Below are 15372 nucleotides of genomic sequence, written 5' to 3'. Positions count from 1 at the left end.
ATAATTGTGGAACAAGGCAACAGTCCTAGCTCTAAAACACTGATGTATTATGAAGTCTGAGTCTATACACTCACTGGTTTTGAAGGTAAGTTTGAAACTAAAGTTTTGTGAACACATTCCCACGGGCTAACTCACAAGGACTTTTAAGGTTCTTGTTAACACAATATAAAAATCCCATAATGTTCTGCGTTCTGCAAATTACTTCTATTTTGCTAACTGTAAATTGACTTTTGCCTTTTTCATGCCATTGGAAAAGAGCTGGAGAAAATGGTCCAGCTTGAGCTGCTAGAATTGCTCATTTTTCACTCGACACTCTCCTTTTAACTAATGGAACCCAAACTCATATTTGAGCAAATCCCCATTTTCCCTTGCCTATTTCTTTGTCTTAGAATTGCAGTTGCTGGTTTTAAATTTCTATATGTAATTTGTTCCTGGTTGGGGTTTGCTTTTAAAACTTCAGCTCAGGTAGAAATATATTCCATAAAAATGCATGTTTGCAGAAAATGGTTTGTTCTGCAAATTCATGGTCATACATAACTGCATTTTATTCTTACAGAAGTGGCCTTATTTTTTTAGCTAAATTATTTTTTCTGTGCTAAATAATTTCACATAGAATGTGATTGGAAAAGCATAATCATCATCTCAGATTATTGCACTTCACATAACTGTTCATGCTATTCTCTGTGCACAGGACCTGAAATTAAAAGAAGCTGAGCAGAAAAGCCTCATTGACTTTATTGAGTCATGTGTGGAAAAAATGCAGCCACAGCTTGAGGACAGCGTGACTCTGAGATCAGAATCCAGGTACAGAAAAACACATTCAGTTTCCAGATTCAGTGATGTAAAACTGCCTAAACCTGCTGAAGCCTTGCAGCAGCACCCCTGGTTCTGCTCTTTGGTTCTGTCTACCTTTAGAAGAAAAATGGGGATTTCTGCCATCAGCAGTCCAGAGAAATGAAGGCTCATTTATGTGACTGCCTCTTTGATACTGGGCTGACTCCAGAGTTTAGGATCTTGCTACCAGGCAGGACTGACACCTGCCATGAGCTAAATCAGGCCTATCTGCAGGCAAGTTGGGTGTCTCTGTTCACAGCCGTGGCTGTACACATGCACAGACACACCCAGCCAGTGTAAAGGCAGCAGCTTTGAAAAAGGGCACGTTGGCATCAGGCACCTTCCAGCACAGAGCCAAGATTTCCTACAGGACTGTGCACCCCATGTTATCATTTCAGAGGTGGAGGCTGCCAGCAGGCCCCTGGCATATTTCATGGGAAGGAGAAAGTCCAAATAAGTTTATCAAAGCTTGGATTAATAATCATACATGCACTTGGTTTCACTTTGCTTTTGAAGCAGGAGCAAAAGAAACTAATCTTATACAAGAAACCTGGTTTTACTTACTCTGCTCCAGTAATTGTCATTCTAACAATGTTTTCTCAACGCAGCAATGGAGAATCTGACTCAAAGAGCAAGCAGGCTGATGCCACCTTAGCTCCAAAGGATCAAATGGGTAATAAATGGCAATATTTACAACAGGAGCTGTCATCAAAGATGAAATCTCCTCTCTACCAACTTGTGGAACCTCAGGTTTGTTTAAGCTCCATAAAATACTCTGATAGCACTTAGTGTATCTTTCTGTGTCATCGTAGCATGGTTGTCCATCAGATAACTGAAACCTGTGCAAGGGTTCTCCAGAGGAGATTGTTACTGCATAATGTTTTTATAATTGTCTTTTAATTTTACTTTGAGGTAAATCATATATCTGAAGTAGAGATTGCTAAGCATAGTGTGGGAGCACTTAGGTGAATCCCTGTGGTTAATGCTCAGAGTAGATGTTATCTGCTTACTTCTTTCAAGAAAACTCAGAGTTATCCAGCAAGCTCACAGCTGATTCCCATGGATGTGGGTGAAATCTCAGTTCCCACAAGTGAGAACATTTTGGTCAAAGCAAATCTCTGGCTTAAGTTTTCTTCTGCCAGTCACCATTGTGTTCTCTCATTCTCATACATCAGAAGGAGAGTTTGAGCTGTCTGTATGTTCTGAACAGACTGCAGACTTTTACTGCTTGGATAAAACTATAATTCCTGTTATTAACAGTTCTGTTTATACTAAATTAGAATTATTAGATTTTTCTGTCCTCTGAAATTCCTGCAGTATGTGGAAGAACATCTGACATGTAAAAGAGTGAATGTCAGTTCTTCTTCAGGCAAGACTTACCCTGCAGTGGGAAGTAGGGTTGCCTTAACCCAAACTACAGCTGTAGCCCATAAATCTGGGAATCAGGTGCTCCTTTTTCAGTCAAGCTCCCATCAGGGCATAGCCTGCACAACTTCTGCCAGTGAAAAGGGAGCCCTGCTATCCAGGTGCTTTATATCAGTGCCTTGAATCTTTCAATGCTTTTTGACAGGGGTGTTATTTTATTGCCCATAGCCTGCCTTCATTTGAGCTGTTCTTCTAATTGCAATGTTCTTTTTCCAAATGTTAGATCACAACAAAGATGAACATGCTGCCTCGAGGCACATTCTCAGGTGCAGGAGCCCCAACAGTGGAAGAGCTGAAAACCTACACTGTCCAGCTGGGAGACCTAAGCCAGGAAGCAAATGTGGTGCATGCACAGGTAAAAATGGCATGTCTTAAGCACTGCAAATAACCTCAGGGATTCTAGACACAAGGCACTGTTTGGACACCGGGAAACAGCCAGTAATGATTTTATTACAAATGGCATTCACTGTAGTGAGCTTTTGTGTTGGGTATGGACTGTAATGTAGAATAAGCTGAGGATTTTGAGAGAAAACGTTCAAGTTTTCACTACGATACTTCCACTTGAGTCCAAAAGTTTGCTAGTGTGGGTAAAAATCCTCAAAGTATATAAAGCAAGGAGTCTGTGAATGACTTCAGTGAATCTGCAGGATTGGAGCTGACAAGACAAACTTCTTGTGCTCATGCCTGAGATTAGAGATGTGTAGGAGCACAGCCACTGTTCAGTACATAAAGGGTCATTGAGTCAGCTTTGTCCTCAACAGTTCTGAGTGTTACATGCATATGTCCAAGTCTGTCCCTCAGTATTTCATTAATTTCATTTTAATATTAGCTTAACAAACCTCTAACCTTATACATACAAGTGAATGAATCTTAGCCATGGCTTGGGTAAAAGTACTGACAACTGTCTTGCATTTACCCAGGATAATGTGGCAGAGGAAGTCTCTTCCAATTTGGACAGAAAATTGTTTGAGTTGCTTTTGGCAATCAGCCGGTGTTTGAATAACATGGAGGAGATGCTGAACACCTCTGTGCTCTCCACTGAAGAGGCAGCTGTGCAGCAGGCTCTCTATGAGGTAACTGTCCCAAATCCTTCAAGGAAGAAGAAACCCCAGTAGATTTCTGTTACAGCAGAATATTTATGTCCTGGTATTTCCTCTCTATTCTGCTGACATTATTCAGGGATAATGCCACCAAATTATTTTGTATTGCACAGATTTGAGCCAGTTGCTTTTAACAATTATCAACTCGAGTCCTGCTGCTTCTTGTAGGCAGGAGTCCTTGCACAGACCATCTTCACCCATGTTGTTTTTCTTTCAACCCTTTAGACTCTGTCTGTGGAGCTGCAAAAACTTCATGCTGACCTGAGTGATAAAAAGGATGATCTTCTGAAGTCCATCAGCTGTGCTGGTGGGAGCACAGATGTGTTCTGCGAGTGCTTTAACAACTTGCAGGCACGGCTGGAACAAACTCAAGCTGCCACTGCTTCAAGGAGCAGCTCCATGAAAGCTGGGCTGGATCATAATAGCAATTACCTGGTACTCCACTGCCAAATGCACATCTTGTTTCACAGCATCTTTTAGGCTTGTCAGTGTTCATGCGTTTGAGTTACAGATGAGCTCTAATGGGCTTTCATTTTTCTTTTTGCACTACTTAAGAAACTTGTACTGGCCTCTCAAGAAGCAGATTAATTTTGTGGGTTACAGTGCTGTGTGCAGTGCTGAGTGCCACAGAGGCCTGGATCACAGCAGAAAATTTGCATGCAGAAAGTATGGAAGTAACCTGGGATCCCATGCAGGCTGAGCTGCAGGCTAAAGCAAGTTTCTGTGTGGAGGGACTAGGCCAAGAAGGGTTTCATATATTCTTTCAGCTGCTCTGTCCTCAGGAGAGGCAGCCTTCCTCCCTTATTTTTAGCAATGTATTGGAGGTTGATTTGACCCCACTGCATATGCAGTTCCTTTAGATTTTGTGCCGCAGAAGCCATAGTTTCACAAACTTCCCTTCTTTTGTTCTTTGTTGGAATAGCAAATCATGAGAAGCTTTTCTTTAGATTCTTGTGATGGGCTAAATCTACTAATTATTGCTGGAAAATATTCGGATCAGGTCTTTAGTCTGAACGAAGGAAGGAAGAGTCTGGTCTTTGAAATACAGTTTTCAATGTCCAGCAAAACTGCAATGTGTTCATCATCTGCAAGTCATCCTGGCCTTTTACTGCTGAATAGTAAAGCAGCTCCTTTGAAGAACACTGGGATGTTGTCTCCAAACAGCCACAGAACTAGTCTTGCAATGTTTACTTATGCAGAATCCATAGAGCTCCATCAGTCCCCAGTAATAGGCTCATTTTCCCATTTTCACAAGAGAATAATTTGATTCTCTTACCAGTTTCACAGATTTTTAGGGTCACAGAGGATCATTGTGCCAGAGTAATCCTCTTCTTATATACTACATAATGCATATGCTTTATTTTGGTATTGGTTTTTTTTTTATTTTTTTCTTCTTTGTTTAAGAGGGAAAAATGCATTTACTTAAAGAGGTAATAATTTTGTTTGCTGTGTAATTTTGTCTGGTCATTACTATACTCCTGTTACATGATATAGTTCTCATGTTTGTTTCATTTGCAGAATCAAACCAGGCTACTCTATGATCAGTTAACTGAGAAAAAAGCTGCTCTGCAACAGTGCTTGAATGAACTACATGGACATAATGTTTCTGAACAGCTTCAGGTAATTTTATTTGAAGGAAATGAGAGTTTTTACAGAATTAGCTATTATTTCCAGTTTTCTGCAATTTGTGAAGTTTCATATTTTCTGAAGTTTGAGTGTAACTTAGGTTTTTAAACTGGGAAAAGGAGAGAGTTTAGTATTTACTGTATTCACCACCACCCCTTTTCCTTTTTTTTTAAACTACACCCCAATCCATAGTCAGACCTAATTCCAGACATTTTAGTGGTTGGAGTGGAAGAACCAGTCTCTCCACAGCATCCCAGAGCAAATACACCCCGTAATATGTCAGGGAAGAAAAAGAGCTACACCGGTTATTCCTTTTCTTATGCCAAACTACCTTTTCTTTGTGGGTATACTCTGGCATTTCTCTCTTCTCATGCAGCATTTATGAGCACTTTTTCATATGGAATTTGACCAGTTAAACTATTTTCTTTGACCTTTATTGGGATTATCAGAAAATTAAAAATTAACAGACTGCGTATCCTCCCCAGAATGGTCATTGGCCATTTACCTACTTATTACCCAAGTGGGGAGGGTATTCTGAAGCTTTTTTTGTTACAGATTCATAACCTTGCTTAGAGGGATAATTTTCTGCCAGACTGAGAGCTGTGTTCCCTGCTGAATTCCCTAGCAAGGACTGGTTATATTCTGTTAGGTAGCCCCTCTTGGAAAAGGGATGCTAGAAGTGCCTGTCTTTCCTTCCTTCCTTCAGAGGGAGCCTGTCTTAATCCCTGAGTATTTCTGATTCATAAGAAAATGTTTTCTGAGTCCATGATTCCTTTTAATGGCTGCTCTTGAATTACTAAGTGGAATGGCATGTTGAATGTTGTCCTGAGACACAAGACCTGAATTACCTTCTTGGATGTGCTGTGTGAACACAGTAGGTTGTGCCATGTTTTTGTCCATTTAGTTTATAAGGACATTGGATTTTCTGAAGTGCTAGCACAGGAGAGATCCAGCCCCTGAATTCACTGCACTACCAGTGATAATGGAAAGTATATTGGAATGGAACTCTTCCTAATAGTTATTTTCATCCTTCATCCAGAAAATTGACAGCTGTGCTGTGGAGCTCCAAAACTTTGAAAACCAAGTAGCAAAACTGAGAGGCCATGGAGAAAGATTGCAGTTACCTATCACCTTAATCCAGGAAGCTTATAAATTAGAGGTAAGAACACAGTACAATTTCCACTTACTCAGCAAGGTTTGATTCTTCTAAGCAATGCATTTGCAGCATCAAAAGGCTGATGGCTACACTGTATTTGCATTGTAGGATGTTCTGGATGACATGTGGGGGATTCTGAAAGCAAAGTGTGTGGAGCTGAACTCCCCTTCCATCAGTGAAAGCCAGTATGAGGACTTGCTTCGTGGGTTTGCAGAGCTGGTAGCTATTGGAAGAGAGAAGATGGCACAAGATCCAAAGCACCTGACAAAAAGCAGAGCAGCTCTGCAGTCTCACCTGAAAAATCACAAGGTATGAGTTGTTCATCACGGCACTGCTCAGGGCAGCATAGCAAGGAGCACTGTTTTCTGTGACTGGTTTCTCTCCAGTGTAGTGGAGGAGAGTGACTGGTTCATAGGAGAGGGGAGGGACTGGTGTATGTGCAGAAAACAAAGACAAGTTTTTCAGTAGACCAAAATAGTACAGGTTTTGGTAATAAATTGCTATTTCTGGTTACCTCATAACACATTGCTGTGTAAGGAAAACATATATTTTATAGCTGTCCCAAAGGGTTATTGTGTCCTACTACTTAAGCCTTAGAACTCTTGCTGTGGGAATGTGATCTCTCTTAAAGAGCAGGCTTTAAGTTGCTTTGGTTTTTTTTCCAGGATTTTTTCTGCAACCTCATGACACACATGGCTTATATGGAAGTGTTTTCCAAGAGAGTGAGTCCTTCTGTGCTGCAAAAGAGAGAGGAGTTCTGGAGAGAGCTGGTGAATGAAGTCAAATTGCTGGAGCAGAAGGCCTGCCAGTATGGTATACGCTTAGAAAGCCTCTTAAAGGTAATAAATCAAAAGACACCCAAGAGTAAAACCTGGAGGAAAGGAGAAAAGTTGCATCTGGGGCAGCTCTTGTCCTGCCCGTGGTTCTTTGGCTAGTGCTTGTCCTTTCCTGTTTCCACTAGACAGCAGCAGTCTATTTATTACTTATTCCATGTGTGTCAGTAAACCACCTTCCTTCTTGAAAATCTCTGGAAGTGGACATTTCAACATACCACACTTCGACTTCTTGTTGTATTTTCTGAGTGTCTGGACTGACAGAAGGGCCCTTTAAGGCAGGAAGATACCAGGAACACTTTAAAATAAAACTTTAAATATTTAACAAATAATCTCATAACATCCCTAGAGAATAATAAATTGCATACACCACTTTAAAATAAGAATCCTTAAAGATTTTGGAGAATGCATAATTAATTCATCTGTGGTGAAATAGTGTCTCATTTTGATGGTTACATATTGTTCACTCACTTTTGCATTACATTTCATTAAAGTAAGAGCTGGTGATGGTAGAGAAGGCATTAAGGCCTGAGTCTGGTGTATTAAAATGCAAATGAATGTGTTCTGTGTTAAGAATTCAATATATTTTTTAGGATTGGATGGTATTTGATGAGGAATGCCTAGTTTTCAATAAGGAGTTAGAAGCACTTGCCTCTACGTTGCCTTCTGTCAGTTTGGTTGAAGAAACTGAAGAAAGATTAATGGAAAGGATTGCACTTCTAGAGGTATTTTTGTTTGTCACTGCTTTTCTTTATGGATTCATAGAACTGGCAAAAAACAATAGTATACGAGGACATTATTTGCAGGGTACTACTTCCTTTGTCTCCTCAGCTGTGTGTGGATGCAAGCTCAAAACTGACTTTTAAAAGTAGGAAAAGATTGGGCTGCTAATTTCACCCATGGGCTACAAGTCTATTCTAGTGGGAGCAATGACTATAACTACTTTATAACTCAATTTTCAAAGGAAAGTATTTGGGATAAGATAGATGTGCAGGCTCCATGGATCCCAAGGACAGCAAGAGCCTTGGAGTGAACATAGTGCCACTTCACTGTAATTCAGAAATTATTTTCATGCCACAGTGTAAAACCTAAGGAAAAGGAGAATCAGCCTAGTGCTTTCAAATATCTGAAAATACCAAATATTTGAACTCTTATTGCAACACTGGTTGCAGCTACATCTCTGATGACAGAGCTGCATCTTTATTTACAACCTCATCTCCAGCTGGAAATATTTTATCCACATTTTAAACACATTTGAATATAAGGCTATGAAAGCAGCATTTATGGTTGTTTTATAAAATTAAGAAGAAAGGTTTTCAGTAATCTTAGTGATGTATTTTCAGAGAGTGCTCTGTATTCCTCACGGGTTTGACCTTTCTCAGTCTTCAGAGGACACACTGTTAGCATTTTTTAAATTAATAAGTGTTTAATAAATTATTAATGAATGCTTAATAAAGAAAAAAAAGTACTGTAATGATTTAATCTAGCTGACTGCAGGAAAGACATCACTGGACATTCCCAGGAAAATCTGAGCTACAGTAAAGCCTTTTTAAGAAATCAACAGTAGATGTTTACAGTCCTCTTGGCCCTCTGGTGCTTCTGATACCTTTTGCAATGAGACAAGAGACATGCAAAATTTGCACAGCCATTGATGTGAAGTTGCCTGGTTTTCCTTGGCTTTTAAGTTCTTCACTAGCTCTTCACTCTTAAGTATTTGTCTAAAAACTTCAGAAACAAAGTGATAAAGCCTTCAGTGAAGGGTATAACTGTGGAGCTCCGCTGTTTCAAAAACAGAGCAGGATAGAATTCTCTAGGGATTAATTCCTGCAAGAGAAATACTCCCAGACTTTTATTTTTTACTTAATGACTTCACTGTCCACTCTTCATTTCTCCCTGCCACAACTATTCAGTAATTATCTCAGCAGTTTCCTTCAAAACAGTCAAAATTTTATTTCAGAATAGGATAGAGCCTGAAGGAGGAACAATAACTTTCAGGAGCATGGGAAGACAATTTTATGGTGAGAGCAGTCATATGTTTGGATAGTGCAGCCAGATCTTATAGAGAGTCTTTGTTCATTGCCTGAGGTCTTCGGGTGTCAGAAAAGCTGTCAGATCATAACACAGTCATTCTGATGATGTATAAAAGTATGTGGAGATTTGTCTTGACCTACCCAGAGGAAAAAACAAAAATCAAACAAACCCACAAAAACCTGTTGCATGTGATGAATTGCAGATTCCTATCATTTGGAAAATAAAATACATTACAGAGGAAATGTGAGATTAAGAAGTTAGAATAAGTGATATGTGTTTTTTTTAGTTGTGTTTTCTGTCTTTAAAGTGTTACTGTTTTGCAAACTTCCCATATTCTGTAGAAAATCAAGAGCAGTGTTGATGAAAAGCATGCCAGACTGTACCAGATGGTGAAAGAAGGGAAGAAATTGCTGACTGCTGTGAGCTGTCCAGAAATACGAAGCCAAATTGGGAAACTGGAAGAGCAGTGGTTGTCTTTGACCAAAAAAGTTGGCCATGAGCTACACCGACTTCAGACATTACTGAAACTCCTGGTCAGGTGGGTCTAACACAGAAAAACAATTTGAAGTATCAGCTTGACATTAGTCTGTGATTATTTTATAAATGACAGCTGAAGCTCTGCTTTCTGCAGGGTTTTGCAGCAGCAGAGGTGCCAAAATAGCATGTGCCTTCTCACAGGGAAGACAACTTAGAGGGTGAGAAATGTATCCCAGCCTCATCTAGATATGTATTTATGTTTTGTTTCCTCCTGTAGCTACAACAGAGACTCAGAAGAATTGATGAAATGGTTGGATTCTGCTCAGCAGAGAATGAATTTTTGGAAGGAGCAGTCTCTCAATGTGTCACAAGATCTTGCCACTATCAGGGACAACATCAGCAGCTTGTTTGTAAGTCATTGCCACCAGGTTTAGAAAGTCAGGAAAGAGAAGCATGCTGAATTGCATTTCATGTCTTTGCCTGCTCCTCTTAAATGTCTGGCCAAGAGGTTCAGCCCCAGTGTGAGGCCAGGCAGAAGGAACAGTGCCCGGGGGGAAAGCAAAGCATCATCATGAAGGTTTGGCTGGTAGATGTGAGCTGGCCAGAGGTCTGAGGACTGGGGTTGCTCCCTGGAGCTCTGTGTGAAGTGAGGATCAGGATATTCCCAGTCTCTGTGGGAACACAAGGTGGCATTCAGCACTGTATATCAAAGTGGGCAAAAAAATGCTTTATCTGCCAGAACATGTAGAGCTTAGGCTTTCTGAAATTTGCCATCTTGATAAAATCTGTTTGTTGAGGCATTTCATCCTGTGAAAATACGGCTTGTATTTCAATTTCTATTTCAATAGATATATAAATATTTACCCTCTCTTAAATCCCATGCACCTTAGACATTTTCTAAGGAAGTTGATGAAAAATCTTCCCTGAAGTCATCAGTGGTGAGCACTGCCAGCCAGCTCCTCCACGTGAAGCAAGCTGATACTGCAGCACTTAGGTCATCTTTGGCAAAGTTTGAGCAAAAATGGGGAGAATTGATTACACAGCTCCCAACCATCCAAGAAAAGCTTCACCAGGTGAGTGAGAAGCTCTGTGTTCAAGCTAAATAATGTTAAAATGCTGCTTCTGTGTTTGTTGCCTTTTTCCAAATTAGCTGTGCCATGCTTTCAGTATTGTACTGCAGTTTAAATATTGCTGTGTTCTTCCTGGGCTGTTTTACTTATATTGATTGTCTTTACAGTTTTGCATGGAAGTCTATTACTTAAAATTAGGAAGAACAACTGAAAATTAGAAAGAATTTATTTCATATTCATGAATTCCAGAACTGAAGTCATTTGCCCCTCTTGAGTACAAGGCTCACTTTCAAGTTCATGCCCCAATAATACGATTACAGTGCCTGAGCCTTTCTAAAAATAGAAATGTCATTTTCCTTGGTATTTCTAACAAGTAGTGTGTAGAGGATTCATTATGTGCTTTACCTTAGCTTCAGATGGAAAAGCTTTCATCACGGGAAGCTATTGCTGAACTAATGGCCTGGCTGGACCATGTGGAACAACAGCAGGAACATGTGGAGCCAGTAAATTCACAACACAGTGCTGCCCAAGTCAAGACCTTCCTTCAGAAGTACAAGGTAAATGGGAATCTGTAAGTCCAGGCTGCTGTAAAAAGGATGGAGGCAGCCTACAGGCACTGTCATATCCTTCCCCTTGCTCTCAAGAGGGTTTTTCAGTCTGAAACGTGTTGTAACATCCTCCTTTGCAAGACTGTATGCTTCCATGACACACATACCACTGCCTGTTCTGCAATACAGCTACTGCCTGCTGGGCTGTAATCTCCTTTTCTCATGCTGTCCCATCTGTCTCATTTGTTCTCTCTCTTGCATTTAGATTATAAAATGTGACAAGCTTTCCTTCCTTAGGAAGACAGACTCTGTGCTGTGTCTTAGTCTGTCTTTTTAACAAGGGAACTCTGTAGCCTGAATCCATTTAACTAGAGAGCAGGGGGGTTGAATATTATGTGTCATCAAAAGAAATAACCTGCTAGGAAAGAGGGGCAAGATGAACATCCCTGCAGATAGAGAGAGAGAGAGAGAGGCTGCAGCAGACTCTTGGCACTGTTCAGATGTCGGAGCACGAGTGGCAGAGGCTGACTGCTCCAGCCACAGGATGGATTCAAGCTGTGTACTCCAGAGCTGCCAGGGAGCCCAGCCTCAGAGCATGAATCCCCACAGAGCCATTTTTTACTCTGCCCCTGCTCAGGGCTCAGACAGGCTGAGTTCTCAGTCTGCAGCTGCAGCTCACAGGCACTTTTCATGCTGCACGCAAGGCAAGTGCCCATGCAAATGTTTCTTTCCGAGTGCCTTGGTATAGCACATACATAACATTTTGGTCTGTATCAGTTGGATTTGGCAGTTGGGACATGTAGGTGAGGTGCTGTTTTTAACACTTTGGATATTTAGAGGGGGGTTTGTAGGTGTATCTTTTGCACTTGTCAGGAAGGTGGGGTTGTGTGTGCTGAAAGGAAAGGTGGGATGAGGGTCCCAAATTCCTGGAGGGAAGCAGCTCTGGCTTCAGTACCTCTGCTGTGGTATTACCTGGTGACTTTTCTGGACACTACTAGATAAATATAGAGCCCTCTCCTACTCTCTTCTAATACCCCCTGAAATAAAAATGCATTCCCTTATGTTTTCATTTTGTATGTAGTTTCTCACCTCTGTGCAAGAGATGCTGGTGCTACAGGACGCTTTTTCCTCCCAGGTATTCTGATATTTTATTCTGCTATCAGATATTTTCTTAAAAGGAGTAGAAGCTCTTGCTGCATTTGCCTGTGAGTTGCAGGAGTCTGGGAAAGCCTTTGTCTTAGCCTAATCTGAGCTCATGGCAGTGCCATGGTTTTGTTCAATGGATTAAGTACAGGGTCTGCTAACCCTGGGTTTTATTCTCTGCTCCATCACTAGCCTGTTTGAACTACCCACATAATGATAGAGGTTTTCTGCAGAAATTTCAGTGGATGGAAACAGCTACACAAATACAGAATAGTAGAATTAGAGAATTATTCCTACAGACAGGACTCCTTCAGGAAAATATTTTAGGTCATGATTCAGACAAAGCCGTCCACATCCCGTTGCCACACCTTGAAGCATCATTGGAACCAATCAGACTAAAACTACAAAACAGATTAGTTTAGGTTTTTGTTCTTTCTCTTTTTTTTCCCCTGCAGGAATACATGATGGAAATGAACTTCAAGCAGTGGATGGTAGATTTTGTTAACCAGTCCCTGCTGCAGATGAGCACCTGTGACGTGGAGAGCAAGCGCTACGAGAGGACGGAGTTTGCCGAGTGCCTGGGCGAGATGAACCTGCGGTGGCACCGGCTGCAGGCATCCCTCAACAGAAAGGTGGGATTGAGCTCCCATGGCCTTCTCTCTTGCAGCTCTGATTTTGCCTGTGCCACTGCTATGTATTAGGGATATCTTAAGCTACCAGCAGTTTTCCTGTTGAAGCAGTTGGATTTGTGAAAACAGCGATTATTAAGTAGTGTTGTCAGCCACGTTCAGATGGGGACATCTGAGTCTCCTGGGCAAGGCACAGCAGGGATCAGTTCCCAGCCCTGCTCCAGCCCTCCTGGGTCACTGGAAATAGCTCACTCTGTGTTGGTGTCCTCCTCCTGCAGTAGTTAAATATGCTTTCCCTATGGAGTGCTTTGAAGGCCAGCAGCTGACAGAGTCAGTCTACGTGCAGAGTTTTCCTACCAGCACATAATCTTGTTTCTCTGAAGAAAATCTGTTTCAGGCAATGCCTCAAAATTAGTCTGTTCTATTGAGGCTGGAAATAATCCATGCATCCAGAATTAGATGCTTCTGCTTATGTGCCCCAATGCCCAGAAAAGCTGGTGTGACTCTTGATATGGAAAAGACATGGGGAAGCTGAGAATCCCAAAATGCAGCCATGAGGCTGCTGGAATGAATCCCTTTACCAACACATTTCTCTTTCATCTCTGTGTCTCAATTTTTACAGCTTTAGGAGAAGCTTCCCTTTCTGAATTGAGATACAAAGACTTCTGGTATGATGGAAAATTGCCAATATTTTTTAGTTCAGAAACTCTTCAGGAAAGTTTTTAAGAGGAAATTTCATTTCCCGTATAATTGAAAATTTCCGTGATGAAATTTTGATTTTGTTGGGGAAAGGTTATCTTCTCTAACCATTTGCATGAAATTCCATTCTAGAATTTAATGGATCCTCAAGGCCAGGATTGAAGACAGGGACCTCAAGTTTCCTTTCTTATTGGTAGCCTTGTTGGTGGGTTTTCATGATAACGAGATTTTCAGACTCCATATGAATGTGTCCACATAGCCCAGGATCCCCCAACTTGTCAGGTCTCCCAGCTCCAGAACACACACAGTCTTGTTTCTTCCAAAGGAAAAGGTCAGATCCTGAACAGCCTGCAAAACTTTTTAGTTTTTCCTTTCAAAATACTTTTCCTAAAGAGTATTTTCAGTATAGATTTTATAATCTCAGGTTTTGTCATGGAAGGCAAAGCCCTATGTCTGTCCACCTCTAGGTTCAAGTAAGTTAAAACAGTTCTGTAACTTTCAGATCCAAGACCTAGAACACATTTTGGAAGATATTACTGAGAATGAGAACAAAGCCCAGACTCTGCACAACTGGCTGGAAGCTCAGAATGATCGACTGAGGTCCTTACGGACCCCAGCAAGTCTGACCTCTGCACAGAACACCTTAGATGATTGCAAGGTAAAGCATGACATGAGTGATGTTACTGTAAAAGCCTTATTTAGCACACTGCTGAATCCAGACTAAGTAATTGTACAGAGTTTAACAGAAAGAAATATAAAGGAAGTTGCCATTTCCCAGAAGAATTCTCCACCATCATTTTAATTAAAGTATGTTGTGTTCAGGTAATAAAGAGCCAGAGCCACTTTTAATGTGAGTGGCTATTCTGTGTTTTTTTTCCCCACCAACTGAAGATGCATTGCTGTTGCTTCATGATATTTAGAGTGTTGTGCAGCAATACTGTGTTCTGAGATACTTCCAATAGAAGTAGTTCTCAGTTCAGCACAGCCATGGCAGTAGTTATCAATTCCATTAGTTTGAAGAGCTCTGTGATGGAAGTGTAATAGAAACTACTCAGCTCCATTTGGAGAAATAGCAACCCTCTCTACTTCTGCCCTAGATTGTAGTGTAGTCTCTCTGCAGCAGCCTCAATGATCTGGGTGTCATTTGTTATGTTTTTCTAGGCACCAGATCCCTCAAAATTAATACAGGTGGCAGCCAGCTAATAATTGGTTCCTGTTACTCTGACAGTCTGCTGTTTTCATTCAGTATAGTGTTCCCTCTCTGTTTTTAACGTGGAATATTTGTTCTTTCATTGCCATGGTTACATGTCTCTCTTGTAGTAGGCTGCTTTTATTGTCTGGAGTGCTCTGTTACCACATTGCATCTCTGAAATGTGTGGAGGGGCCAGAATGGAAGAAAGGCTCAAGAGTAGCTTGGATTAAACACTTACCTACTCAGAGCAACACACAGTGCTAGGATACAGGTGGCTAAAATGTTTCATTAAAATTAATTTGTTCAATAAAAATGACGTCCAAATTTAAAAATGTTTTGGGGATGGTCAGTGAGAGGTGAAAAAAGGTCATGGCTTTAAATGTAGCATTATAGGAAAATGTTGTGGTCCATTGTGGATATGGATAGTTCCTCACATTGTAGAAAACTCCCTGCTGAATTTTCCCCAGCACATCAAAACTCTTATAATCTTGCTGGTTGTGCTGGGGAAGGAGTTATTCTCCCAGCTATCTCCATTCATTGGAAATTGTTGTCACTTGATTTCAATGGAGTTGATTTCACTGGAATTTCTGCTATGGGAGGCCCTCTGAG

The 15372-nt window shown here is 40.9% G+C and overlaps 1 protein-coding gene across 1 annotated transcript in view; it reads left to right on the top strand.

Moving 5' to 3' along the window:
* The window catches only part of SYNE2 (spectrin repeat containing nuclear envelope protein 2), a 153976-nt gene that overhangs the window by 86805 nt on the left and 51799 nt on the right, over window positions 1–15372 (top strand). The window contains exons 70-85 of the mRNA XM_062494829.1: window positions 692–804; window positions 1443–1584; window positions 2483–2614; window positions 3180–3332; window positions 3585–3794; window positions 4878–4979; window positions 6025–6144; window positions 6250–6450; window positions 6807–6980; window positions 7568–7699; window positions 9347–9543; window positions 9760–9892; window positions 10373–10555; window positions 10963–11109; window positions 12699–12875; window positions 14074–14229. Of these exons, the coding sequence (XP_062350813.1) occupies window positions 692–804; window positions 1443–1584; window positions 2483–2614; window positions 3180–3332; window positions 3585–3794; window positions 4878–4979; window positions 6025–6144; window positions 6250–6450; window positions 6807–6980; window positions 7568–7699; window positions 9347–9543; window positions 9760–9892; window positions 10373–10555; window positions 10963–11109; window positions 12699–12875; window positions 14074–14229 (2472 nt within the window). The remainder of the gene's footprint in view (window positions 1–691; window positions 805–1442; window positions 1585–2482; window positions 2615–3179; window positions 3333–3584; window positions 3795–4877; window positions 4980–6024; window positions 6145–6249; window positions 6451–6806; window positions 6981–7567; window positions 7700–9346; window positions 9544–9759; window positions 9893–10372; window positions 10556–10962; window positions 11110–12698; window positions 12876–14073; window positions 14230–15372) is intronic.

The sequence above is a fragment of the Cinclus cinclus genome, chromosome 6, assembly GCF_963662255.1.
Source record: "Cinclus cinclus chromosome 6, bCinCin1.1, whole genome shotgun sequence".
Classification (NCBI taxonomy): Eukaryota; Metazoa; Chordata; class Aves; order Passeriformes; family Cinclidae; genus Cinclus; species Cinclus cinclus.
Note: the sequence above shows the minus strand (reverse complement) of the source record. Positions and strands in the feature narration are given on the sequence as shown.